Source organism: Vicugna pacos, chromosome 22 (genome assembly GCF_048564905.1).
Source record: "Vicugna pacos chromosome 22, VicPac4, whole genome shotgun sequence".
Taxonomy (NCBI): Eukaryota; Metazoa; Chordata; class Mammalia; order Artiodactyla; family Camelidae; genus Vicugna; species Vicugna pacos.
This window is the reverse complement of record NC_133008.1, coordinates 1,381,491-1,395,052: the sequence shown is the minus strand read 5'-3', so window position 1 is coordinate 1,395,052 and position 13,562 is coordinate 1,381,491. Positions and strand designations below refer to the sequence as shown.

The 13,562-nt window shown below is 45.7% G+C and overlaps 2 protein-coding genes across 2 annotated transcripts in view; both read right to left on the bottom strand.

Annotated features, from left to right (window-relative positions):
* The window catches only part of LOC140688316 (uncharacterized), a 224,649-nt gene that overhangs the window by 126,076 nt on the left and 85,011 nt on the right, over nt 1-13,562 (bottom strand). The window lies entirely within an intron of this gene.
* LOC140688315 (uncharacterized) overlaps nt 1-13,562 on the bottom strand; it is a 34,457-nt gene that overhangs the window by 17,634 nt on the left and 3,261 nt on the right. Inside the window, exons 2-6 of the mRNA XM_072946939.1 lie at nt 10,583-10,742; nt 9,907-10,180; nt 7,232-7,512; nt 6,628-6,706; nt 6,319-6,387 (exon numbers count right to left, since the gene is read on the bottom strand). Coding sequence (XP_072803040.1) covers nt 6,319-6,387; nt 6,628-6,706; nt 7,232-7,512; nt 9,907-9,979 — 502 coding nt within the window. The 5' untranslated portion in view covers nt 9,980-10,180; nt 10,583-10,742. The remainder of the gene's footprint in view (nt 1-6,318; nt 6,388-6,627; nt 6,707-7,231; nt 7,513-9,906; nt 10,181-10,582; nt 10,743-13,562) is intronic.

Here is a 13,562-nt window from a genome sequence, read left to right as displayed (position 1 = left end):
ACTGGCCACGTTATCTCACTGACGTTCAGATGCTGGCTGAGCCCTTATGGTACCAGAACAGACAGACCCACCAGGAGGGAGGTTTAATGCGCTGCTGTATTTTGATGCCGGCAGCCATGCCTGGTACACGAGGTTCTGGGTAAACAATGGTGACAGTGTCAACCACTATGGGCTAAGCACACATCCAGCTACTCCGCCAAATCCCAAGGGCAGACTTCAAAAGGCAAAAACAAGCTGGCATTCTCTGTTGGCTCTGCAGAATCAGAGCCAAGCAGTTGCTGAGCAAAAATGTCACCAGTGCCTCCTATGACAAAATAGGAGGCACTGGCGTGGGGCTGGGGCAGGGCTCCAGGCTTCCACTGATCACCCACCAGTCTGTCCAGGGGGTGAAGGAGGTCCCTGCTTTCATTGCACCGATGCACCTACCTTGAATGACGCCTTAGGACTCAACAGGAGGTGACAGGTGAGGTGAACGGAGCCAGCCTTGGTGTAGCACGGTTCTGGCAGCTATGCCCTCAGCAGTGCCCAGTTTCCTAAACCTGACACCTCATCTCCAAGGAGCAGAAGTGTAGTGTGGGCATGTAGATCACAGGGCCCTGTGAGGACAAGTACAGATCATGGCCACGACATGCCTCTCCCCTTCCTTAAGCCATAGAGGAATGTCCGGGGAGGAAGTGAAAATTATTCCAGAGCCTGCCAGGCACCACACGCAGGTGGGACACGGATCCCCTGTGTCTGTCATTCACAGGACTGGTGTGGATTTTCTTTTTATCAATTCTCTGGCATCTTCTCCTCCATCTTACCAACAACAAGAAAGTAGAATCTGACCTTAGAATCACAGAGAATCACAGAGCCCCTCCTGCACAGCGGGCCCGGCAGCACGTGCCATGTCCTCCGACCGTCACCTGTGGGACCGCCATGAGCGCTCTCCAGACTCAAGGCCCGAGGCCGTAGGCCGGGGGGACACAGCTCACCTCACTCTCCCCAGTAAAGGGGGACCACCTCTCGGCAAAGACGTCTCACCCTCTTCTGCCCGAGGGACAGCTTGAAAGATACACAGGGAAACATAGTAGAGGGTGAGGGGTTAGGCAGCCCAGAAGTGATCGTCTGCACTTCCAAGGCAGAGTGGGGCCTTTGACCTAATCACAGGGACAAAGTGAGGACGAATTTTTCCCTGCTGTGTCCCATACACCGTGACACGCCTTTCCCTGCGTAAGGAGCTAATTCGGAAGCCCCTGGCAGTGTTTCTGATGTCCTAACTTGGCATGGTGGCTGTCAGGCAGGGGAGAGGGCCTGAGCCGTGCTGGTGCTGGGCCTGGGAGGCAGGAGACATCGGCTCCACCCTGAGCTCAACCAGCACCTCGTTCTGCGTCTCGGGATTCAGAGTCTCATTTATAAGCAAAGGGATGAAACTGTCCCAGGACAGGCTGTCCAACAGGAATGAAATGAGAGTCATGTAAATAACGTTTCCCAGTTGCCACGTTTAAAATGTAACAAAAAATAAAACCAAGTAACTGATTTTAAGAACAGACCTTACTTATTCTACTGTATGTAAAATACTATCATTTTGACGTGTAATCAATATAGAAAGTAACAAGATAGTTTATATTCTTTTTACTAGACAAGTTTCAGCGTCTGATGTGCATTTGACTTACAGCACATCTCAGCTCAGACCGGCCTCCTCCCCAGCACTACTAACATCAGTAGCTGTGGCTACTCTATTGGACAGCAACTCCAGGGGTCCCCCCAAGTGTCCTGGCTGAAAAGGGGGAGTAAGTGTCCACACTAACCCTAAAAGGATCTCTCTGAAACAAAGGCGGATTTAGTTTTAAACGTCTGAAAACCGGCGGGCTACACCTCCTTCCCGCCTTGGCTACAAGAAAGCCCTCCTCCTTGATGATCCCATTCTGGATGTAGGGAAGCAATCTGTCACACAGCCAGGGTGGCCCGGCCTTCAGGTTGACTTGCCTGCTGTCTGTGTCCAGTCCCACGAAGTCCTCCTTCTCAAATAGGATGTAGAGGAGGGGGGTCTTCTCCCCAGAATTTTCGGGGTCCCCATCCAGCCACTTGGACTTGGGCAAGATGAAGAGTGACTCAGTGAAGTCGTCGATCCTCTTCTCCACCACCCGCAGTCCTCGTAGATTGAAGGCCACGTCGGTGTGCGGCTGCTCGGCCACCTCCCCATACAGCACAAAGACAAAGAGCTGAGAGTCGTAGAGCGTGGTGCCATACAGCTCCTCTGTGCGTGGAGCTTCTAGAAGGTCTTGGCCAAGAGGCAGTCAGTAATGGTGACAAGGCCCATGACATTGCGGTGGGTCTGGAAGTCACTCCATCCATTCTCGGGCGCATAGAGATACCTATAGTAGATACAGAGTGCCCACTGGGAGCCGCACGGTCTGATCTGGCTCACCAAGGAGATTCCATTATAGATGCAAAAGAAATTCTCTAAGATGATCACCACGGGTTGGAACACAATCGGGAGAGTCTGGTGGTTCTCAGCGCACTGCACGTAGTCAGGGGCGTTCATGTTGCAGGCCCTGCCGAGAAGGGAGGGTAAATCGATGTACATACTGTGCTGTGGGCTGCGGGCCTCACTGGGATGCGGCGACCTGGTGTGCACCAGCCAGAAGGCAAGGGAAGTCCAAGCAAATCGGGGATAATTTTGTCCTCAGCATCTGCACATGGCTACTGAAGCTCAGATCACATTACCCAGCTTTTGGTCTAGGCTTCCATCCCCTGCAGAAAAGGATCATTTCTTGTTTTCTGTTTCCAAGCACCTAGGCAGGCCCTGATGCAAAGTCGGTGCTCAAAACTGCTGAATAAATGAATGAATAAAGGAACTGCTTCCCCACCCCTCAGCAGGATATAATGCAAAGAACCATAGTAGGATCAAAATATCTGGATTTCAACGCCAATTTATTTGAACTCCTAAGGTGCAGAATAATGGGTAAGAAAACTTGCTTTGGGGAGGAGGGTACAGTTCAGTGGTAGAGCACGTGCTTAGCATGTTCAAGGACCTAGGCTCAATCCTCAGTACCTCATTTTAGAAAAATGAAACAAATAAATAAACTTAATTAACCCCCTCAAAAAATATTTTCTCCATTCAAAATTCAAAAAAAACCACCTTGCAATTGACACAACATTGTAAACTTGACTATACTTCAATTAAAAAAAAACTTCTTGCCTTACAAGAATATATCTGGATTATGGAAGTTTGCAAATGTAAAATGCCTAGGGTACCACCTGCATAAGAAGAAGGAACTGTACAAATGTACTATCCCTCATTTATGAGCTATTTTTCCTTTGGGGAGATTATAACCTCTCAGAGATATTTTTCTCATATTAAAAAAAAAAGAAAAAGAAAACATTACCTGATTCTCCATACTGCTGAAGAATCAGATAACCCTATGAAAGCATCTGACCCACAGAGTTTATTCAATAAATGTTTGTTGAATGAATGAATAAACAAGCAAAGTGAATGCTGCTCCCTGCCACAGACCATCATAATGGTACTGCTTGGAAATGCCAAGCCCACGTTCCACCCAAATCTTCACTAACCACGTGGGTGACCTGGGCAGACCTGTGTGCTTCTCTCAACACCAGTTTATTCATAAATAGAAATGAGGGCAATAACACAAACCTAAAAGGGTTAGTGAGTCACGAATGAATAGTACCCCAACTTTGCAAGATGGAACTATTAAAGAAAATTGGGCAAAGAGTCCATAGGCCCTCTCCATATTATCTCTTACAACTCCATGGGAATCTACATTACATCTAAAAATAAAAAGTCTATTATTTTAAAGAGGCTATTGAGTTTAAATCAGCTCACCGTCTCAAATAAGGAACACACAGTACAAATAAGAGAATGCGCAGCCCATGAGATGCACTCAGTAAATATTCCCACTGAACCCACTGGTCCCTCCAAATTCAGAGCATGAGGATGTGTCCTCGTGGCCAGAGGCCACTGCACCTGAAGCTAAAAAAGCTAATGGTCCCCACTTTCAAAAGCCTCTGCCACCAACCTAGGTCTAATTTTGTATTTGTAATTTTTTTTCTTTTTATAAAATAGAAATCCCCAATTGCATAGCCTTCAGGTCACCAAAACCTGACCACAGAGATCATGATGGCAACCCTCCTTGGTGAAACAATAAAATGAAAAGCCATTTCCACAAGACCTGTGTGTAAATCTACTAGGGAACTTCATCCTGGACTGAGAGGAAGAGGACTGGGGAGGAGGGGGCAATCTGAGGCACACAGACCCATGGGCCACCTGTCCCACGATGGACATTACACTCAACCCTCACCCTCCAGGAACTTCAAAATACACACAGACAGAGTGATGTGGACAATATATATGTATTTTTAAAGAAATTCCGACTCTCTAGCAGGTCTTGTATCTACCGAGACACAAATGGCTTATGTGTATAATGTTTCACAAAAGCCTTAAAACATTACCACCCCAACTTGACACATTAAGAAGCTAGGGATAGAGGTTTATCACATTGTGCAAGATTAGAGAGATGCCACATCAGACACTGTATTTAAACCCAAGCCTTTGCTCCAGTGCTCACACAAGAAAGTGTGACATACTGCCCCTTTCCTGCCCTCTCCCTGCAATAAATCTCTGAAGAGTCTTTTCTGTGCCACGTGGAATCACAATCACGTCAATTTACCACAAAGAGCTATGTGACTCCTTGGAGGACGTGTCAAAATCTAAAGGGTTGTGATGGGAGGAGAGATTTGAATTTTCTGTTTCTCAAAGGAAACATGGCTTTAAAAGAAACTGAAAAGCACTTATCTAGTCTAAGCCCTCATTGTGCAGAGAAGGAAATGGAGGCTCAGAAGAGATGAGGAAAGGGACTTATGAACAAATATTGCCTCAGTGCAACACCAAGCCAGCCCTGGGCCCTTCTGGGGGAGTACCTGGAAGGCCCAGGAAAATGATTGTTAGAAAAAGGAAAGAGAAGAAGCATACAAGGCCCTGTCTCTACACCACCATACCATGAAGTTCCACCAAATTATCCAGTATTGGGTGAAGCCAAAATTTAGGTGGGCTAAAGAGGTTATAGAAACCTGGAAGTCTCAACCATAGTGGAAATTCCAACATTTACTGTTTTTTTCCAAGTTCAAGCATCAGTTCAGTGGGCACTCCATACGAGGGACTACACGAGGCCTGGAGTTCTCCCAAATACAGATCTCTATTATCACGTGTGCAAACCACACACAGGCCCACCAGAAGAAAAACGCCCACACATAAGATGGAACTACTGAAACAGAAAAGAGCCAACCAGCATATATTGCTAGCAAAAACGTTGCTGCTAGAAATAGACTCATGGACATAGAAAGCAAACTGTTGTTAGCAGGCAGGAAAGGGAGGATTAACAGATACACATTAATAAATATAAAATAAATGACAAGGACCTACTATATAGCACAGGGTACTATTTTCAATTTCTTGTAATGAGTTGTACTAAAAACAATCTGAAAAACATTTATATACATATGCATAAGCTTATAACTGAATCTCTGCTGTACATCTGAAGCTAACATGGTAAATTTACAACACTTCAATAAAAAATAATTTTATATAATAAGTAAAAATAAAAGCAACGCCATAAAAAAAAAAGTAAAAGAACACGGTAATCCCCTTAGCTGTAGGTGGTGGAGAACTCTGCAAGCACCAAGTCCACTCGAATACTCCAGCACTGGCGGTCACTCATTCTAACCATCAGAGAATCACTTGGCTTCTACGAGGTTACTTTTCTCTTCAGTGAAAGGCTACAGTTGCATCTAATGATGTATTGAATCTCATCATTCACAAACCCAAGAATTAATGAGGATTTCCCATAGGCCTGGCTCTGGACAGATGAAAAGAAGGGTCCCAGATATATTCATGTGTAGAAGAAGTTTATGCCATAAAGACATTAATTCTTCCTGCTTTGATAGACAGATTCATTGCAATTCTGATTAGAATTCCTCCCAGATATTTCATGGAATGTAACAAGTTAATTTATGGTCAGGAACAGCCAAGAAACTTCTTTAGAACCACCACTGGGAAGGGGTGGATAGGTCATGCATTTCAACTGGTCTTTCTGATGTGATGAAAACGTTCTGGAATAATAATGGTTGCACAAATGTGAATATGCTAAAAGCTGCTGAATTGTAACATTCAAGTGGGTGGACTTCATGGTGTGTGAACAATATCACAATAAAGCTGTTATATGAAAAAATCCTTCTTGCCAATTATTTTTCCCTCTATACTACTAGTCTGTCCCACAATTTAAGTAAAACAAACTAACAAAAAAAACCAAAACAAACCAGATTTTGCCAGGAGCTCTTTAGGAGTGCAATGTCCCTGGGTCTCCAACGCCTCAGGTTGTGCTGTTCCTGTTAACACACAATAGCTGGGCTGGACTAGTTAGGGACTATAAGTATCTTTTTAAGATCGACGGTCTCACGTTTCACCCTGGGAGAGTGAATGATGGAGGATGAGACAGCCTCATGCCTTCAGCTCATTTTTAACTGAACCAAGCCCTGCTTTCACCACTGTAATGCCTCTCAGTATAAAAACATGTGACATCAACAAGCACCGCCATCATAACACCTGAAAGTGTTCAAGGTACTTACCTGGGGCAGAAATCCTGATCAAGGAGACAGAAGCTCCCTCAGCACTGCCGCTCCCTTTTCCCGACTCCACCAGGAGAAGCTGGGAGTTACAGCCGCGGGCTCTCAGCCTGGGGAGCAGCGCCCACGCCGCTAATCTGGACCTCAGGGATCGGGAAAGGGAGAGGAAGGCAGCCCCGGGGTCGCGGGGCAGGGAGAGCGGGGTGGGGGACGCGGGCTGCAGCCCCGCTCGGAGGCCAGCCCCAGCCCCAGCCCAAGCCGCCCGCCCCGTCCGGGTGTGCAGACCCCGCCCGCCCGGGACACAGCCCGCCCAGTGGTGGGGACGGGTCGGCGGCCTAGGAGAGGAAGCCCGGGAGGGGAGGACTCGCGGGCGGGAGAGGGGAAGCGGACGCCAGCCGCGGACTGAGGGGAGCCCGGCTGGGCCAAGAGGCGCAGGGGCACACCTGGCCCTGGACAGCTGTGGCCGGGGCGCCGGGGCAGGTGGCGCGGGCAGAGGGGTCTGGCCCGAGCAATCCAGCTGAACACACGCTGACTGGCGCCCTGGGGGGCTGTGACACGCCGACCGCCCTCCCGCAGCCGCCTCACCCCTTTCCCGATATCCCCTCACCTTGCACTTCCACAGCCAGAGGCCCCGGTCCCAGGCAGTAGCCAAAGGCCTACAGGGCGACAGAGCTGAGAAGCCATTGGGGCCGATCCCCGGCTCGGAGCTGGAGCTTCCAACCCGCGGTCCAGCTGGCAGCAACTGCGCATGCGCAGGAGGGCCAGCGATCCGCTCTGGGTCCTGAGAGAGAAGGGGAACCGAGGGAGGGAGAATAGGGGAGGAGGAGGGGAGGCGGGGAAAAGTGGAGGGAGACACATGGACAGGAGGAGCAGAGGGAAGGCAGTTATCTGGAATGGGAGGGGAGTAACAGAGATGGGGAGAAAGCGTTTTACCTCTTGTGGCACCCCGAAGGAGGCAGCAGTCCTGCCTATACACCCTTCTCTTACCCGTCATTGCCCACAGCTCATATTTTACGTCCCTGGCCCAGCCCTCCAGCTAAGGTCTCTGCAGAAACCCTACGGGTATCATACCCGTTGCCCCCACAAGGAGCTAGGTTTACTGTTGCTCAGGGAACCAAGCACCCGCAGGTGTTGTTTCTCAGAACTACCTTGGGAAGAGTACATATTCCCCTTTTACACGCTGGGAAACAGGCAGGCACGATCTCTGCCTTAGCTCCACTGTCCCAAATGTTGGGCTGGCAGGGAGCGGGAGGTAAAATGTCAGAGCCCCAGAAGGAGCAGACTGCCTGAGTGTTGGTGTAGAGTCCCCATCCCTCCTGGGTAAACCACACCCCAACCTCGGGGAATAATCAAGGGCTCACCTTAGGCCCCTGTGTGTGGGAGAGCTGCCCTCAGTCCCAGTGTCCAACTTGCTAGGTAGGTAGAAGTGTTATTGAGTCCAAATTCATTCTCCTCAGTGCAGGACAGGCCAGTAAGTTGGGAGACCAAGTGTTGGGGCATGGAATAGCAAGTTTCTGTAGACCTAGATGGCAAACTAATGTCCTGGAAAACCATCTCCCCAAGTCACAATTCAGGCTGCTTTCCTATGTGCTTGGTTTTTGCAAACTTCTTGGTGTAGGAATTCCTTCTTGTTAGAATCCTTTGTTCTTGCAGCTATCTCCCTGGGTCAGATCCCTGTAAACCTCCAACAAAACAAACGTTATTTTCTATTCTGCAACGTGTTATCTTTATATGATTGGAAAAGTGTTAAATACCCTTAAAGGTCAGAGCCTTCAGAATAGGCTCTCCTGTATATTTTAGGCTCTAGGCAACATTGTTTTACAAGCAAGAAGAAGCCTAGGAGACAGAGCACAGGGTTAAAGTCAAAGGAACAGATCTAATATGGAGTCAGATTTCTTCTTTTCTATTACTGGGGCAGAAGCCACTTGAGGATTTAAATCCCTTAAAGTTAAAAATAAGTAAAACTTTAAAGGAATTTACATACATTGGTGGGAACTTGCATAGCATATCTGGAAAAGCACACAAAGGATTGTAAACATTGGCATCTCCAGGGAGGCGTGTAAGAACAGAGGATGAGGGAAAACTTCTTTCACTTGAGTATTTTTTGCTCTGTTTGAATTTTTTTAACCATATGCATATATTTCTTTTTCAGTTAAAATAAATGTGTAATGGAGCAAAGGAGTAACTAGTTCAGCAAATACAGCAGCCATAGACTCACTGAGTCATCATTTTCGATTTAAGCCAGGAAGCATTGATTGTCTCTCTCCTATGTGCCCAGTGCTGTTTTAAAATTTTTTATATATTTCTTTTATAAAATAATAACATGCTATCCCTCACCCCTGCTCAGGGCTGGTGGGAAACCAACTGAGTTTTTATTGAGTTGTTTTCCAAGGAGTAGAGATGAGTTATAAACAGAACACAACTTCAGGGCAAAACAGGCGGACTGGTTTTCCAGCAGGCCAGATAGCGATGACGGGTTTTCAATAGAGGCGCACAGAGGCTGAGAGAGAAAGCCTCCAGGACCCTACAGAAAGCTGCCCACAGTGCCTTCTCCATGGCACTACTGAAATAGGAAAGAACAAATCTGACTCCATATTAGATCTGTTCCTTTGACTTTAAACCTGTGCCCTGTTTCCTAGGCTTAGTCTTGCTGTTTCTGCACCTTTTGTGAAACAATGTTGCCTAGATCCTGAAATATACAGGAGACCCTATTCTCAAGGCTCTGACTTTGAAGGATATTATCACTTTTCCATTCGTATAAAGATAACAAGATACAGAATAGAAAATAACATTTGCTTGTTGGAGGTTTACACGGATCTGACCCAGGTGAAGAGCTGCAAGAACAAAGGATTCTAAAAACAAAGAATTCATACACCAAGTTTGCATCAACCAAGCATTCCCGCTTCCCCTTTTTAATATAAGAAGAGCCTGAATTCTGACTTGGGATGATGGTTCTCCAGGACATTGGTCTACCATCTTCTCCACTGGCTTTACAAATTAAAGCCGCTATTTCTTGCCCCAAATCCTTGTCTCCTGATGTGTTGGCCTATAATGCACGAGTAGAACAAGCGTGGACTCGGAAACACAAACATACATTGGAAGTACGCATTTGGTATATTAAATGACCTGCTTCCACTCGTATTCCTGAGGTTTTCTTCTCTTGACCACTCCTACTTTATTTATGAAAAACCTGTCATGTGGACACATTTCCTTCTCTAGCCACTACCCTTCCATGTAAAAACTGATGCCAAGAAGGCAATGGAAGTTGCTAGAAGGTATTACCTGGCCAAAAAAGAGCAGAAGTGGGTTCTGGCTGATGTTCAGGAGCAGGCCGGGGCACCTGACAAGATGTCATAAGTACGGATAGACAGCTGGGCACCAAAGGAGAAGCTTCTAAACTTCCATGAGGGACTTGGATAGGAAGGAACAGTCCCAGACTATAGCTCTGATCCCACCACGAGCTTCCTGGGCAAGGCTGGGCAAGTCATTTAAATTCTCTAGACCCGTGCTGTCCAACACGGGAGCCACCAGCCACATGCAGGATTATGATGTTATTCTGTAGCCAGACAGAATTATAAATAAACACTTTATTGCAAAGGGTCAGCAGGTATAATATTTAAAAACATTATTGGTTATCTTGCCCTAACAAGTTATTTTTGTATGTCTAGCTTTCTGTGGGTTGTAATGCCTGCGACTAATGTTTCCCTTACAGTGAGGTATTTTGAAATTATAAGTTACTGGACACAGTACACTCATATCACAGTTGAAAAAAACTGATTAAATAAGCAAGGTGATCTGACTTAGTAGTTATGAGCAGGGGCTCTGGGGCCAGCCTGCATAAGTATTAATTCTCACTCTCCCTCCAGGGAGTTCTGTGTGAATCTTGGACAAATTATTGTTGCTGTTGTTGTTGTTGTTGTCGTTGTCATTGTTATTATTTGTGCCTCTTTTTCCTTACCTTTTAAATAGCGAGGAAAATGTAGACTCTATCCCCTACAGTGTTGGCAGGATTAAATGAGTAAACGTCTGTGCTGCCCACTTCCCTGGGTTTCAGCATTCTCCAGGCAATCAGTGCAAAACACAGTGGCATTCTCCACTGTCTTCGTCAGTCTGGGATTCTGTAACAAATTACCGTGTGTCGGGTGGCTTAAACAACCAGCATATTCCTTATGGTTTGGAGGCTGAGGCTTTCAAGGTCAATGTATCTGGGAGAGGATTGCCAGCTCGAAGATGGCTGTCTTCCCACTATCTTCATGGCCCAGAGAGGAGAGAGAAGCAAGCACTTTGGGGCCCTGTATAAGAACACTAATACCATTCATGAGGGCTCTACTCTCATGACCTCATTTTAGCCTACTAATCACCTCCCAAAGGCCCCGCATCCCTATATCATCACCCTGGGAGATGAGGTTTCGACATATGGATTTTGAGGGGATGCATTCAGTCCACACATCGGCTAACTCTCCCAAACATGCAGTCATCAAACCTGTAGCTAATTTCAAAATAATGTTTATATCTCTCTGCCCATTTCCATTCCTACATCTACTAACACTGAAGCCCTGCTACATTTTATTTCTTATTTTCCTTGTGAGGTTTAATTGATTCCTCTAACTCCAAGGATTCGCTCACTCCAGTCTGCTTGACAGCCCTGCCAGGTAGGTCTTCCTTAAAACACCTTCCCACTTCACCTGGTTGTTTTTTAGGTGTAAATGTCATAATTCTCTCCACACCCCATCCTAGACCTTTAATCCCTTACACTACCACTCACTATATTATTTTCCTATTACCACTGTAACAAATTCCCATAAGCTTAATAGCTTAAACCAGCACAGACTTATTAGCTTATGGCTGTGGATGTCAGAGATCCAACACAGTTCTCATTGGGATAAATTCAAGATACCAGCAGGGTTCCTTCCTTCTAGAGGGTCTAGAAGAGAATGTTTCCTTTTTTTTTTCCCAGTTTACAGAGGTCACCCACCTTCCTTAGCTTGTGCCCCTCAACTTCCTCCATTTTCATGGTCAGCAGCCTTTCTGAACATTGCTCCATCGCTACACCACCCTCTGATTTTAAACTCAGCTGGGAAATATCCTCCATTTTAAGGACCCCTGTGATTACATTCAGCCCACCTGGACAATCCAGACTACTCACCCTATTGTCTCATCTCAGGATCCCCTTGTCCCATCCCACTCAGGCAGTATGTATGTGGCTGTGACATTCACCTTGTGTAACATTTCCTCATGAGCAATTTATGGTTCAAGGCACTTATAAGTGACTTTTTGTTTTTCTTCCTTATCCTTTCTACATTCAGTTTGTCTGGTGAGATTATATGAATCCTTTTTATTTGTGCCCCTGCACTAATCTATAATAATGTATCATGGGTTTAAAGGCTAACTAATAGACAATTTAGGAGACAGAAATCCTCTAAGATTTTTAATCCTAAAATATCTGTCATCCCTTTTGCCATGTACAGTAACATGTCACAGGTGGCTACCCTGTGGCCAGGGAGGGACATGATTCTGCCATCACACTCCCCTCATTCTCACCAATGTGCTGATCAACTAACCAAGGATCTATGCTCTCCAATTCACTCACTTCCTCCTCCTTTCCATTGACTATCCTGTTCCCACCGCTTCCTTCATTCACCACATCAGGATTTCATGACCACATTCTCCCCTAAATGAAATGGGTATCTTGCATCTAATGTCTGACAGCTGTTCTTATTGTATATGCACACACTGACCTACACATAATCCCGTCCATCTATTTATTTTCCTAGAATCTTCCAGAAGAATCAGTTCCATGATGTTGATGATGATACTGACAATGATGACAGGGGCCTCTCAAGGATTCTGATAAAGAGGGAATCGATAAAGGGAGGGAATCATTGCAAAATTGCCCCAGAAACAGGCTTAAAGGTAAATAACTCTTATAGTGTTTAATGAAATTGACTAATATTTAACTATTTTTAAGACTTTATATCACTGAATTTAAAATTTTAACGGGAATTTTCATTCACCACTAACCAAGATTCAACTCTGGGACCAAAATCTAAGGATTTCTGTCTTCTAAAAAATTGTCCACTAGCCTTTTAAACACGTGATCCTTTTAAAAAGTTTAGTGCTGGGCTGAAAATAAGCAGGATTCATATAATCTCACGAGACACAGTGAATGTGGAAAGACTAAGAAATAAAAACAAAAAGCCATTCATAACGTCTTGAACTTTATGTTGCTCACAGGAGAAAATGTTTGCCAATGTGTGTGTCACATCAACATGACGACTGAGTGGGATGGGGAAGCTGATCTTCCTCATCAGTCATTTATGCTGATTTGTTAGATGCCAAAACAGTTTCCTCATTGAAATTGCTTCTAACAAGTATGGAAGAATTTAGGTTCTACCAAAAGCAGGCTAAATATTTTCCCCTGCTTTCAGGTCTCTGGACTGAATGTCCCTACAAGAAGGACATGGTTATGTTTCATAGGGAAGTCTTCCTGAGAAGCAACAGGCTTTCCAAGGGCAGAACTGCAGGGCCCCCCATGGAGGGCTGGAGGAGGTCTAGAGGGGACACTGGAAAAACAGCAGGAGTGAATTCAGATACTGCTGCTCAGGTCGCCAAAGACAGCATTGCTATCTCTAAGGATATGACATTCTCCCAAATTTTCCATGAGTGAAGGAGCCTGTGAACACTAAGCAGGTTGTTAAGACACAGCAGCACATAATTTGCGTGACAACACAATTAGAGTATGATTTGATATTTGGAAAATAACTAGCCCATTGTTCTTTGAAACTGCAACAGTAGCAATAGAAATAAAAAAGACTGAGCCGTCTTGGAGACAACAATCAATAAACAATTCTAAATCTGCAGAATTCCTTGACAATATTCAAGCAATGAGCTAGATGTGTGCTGCAGATACCTCTTACTGCAGGGCTCACTCCTGCAAA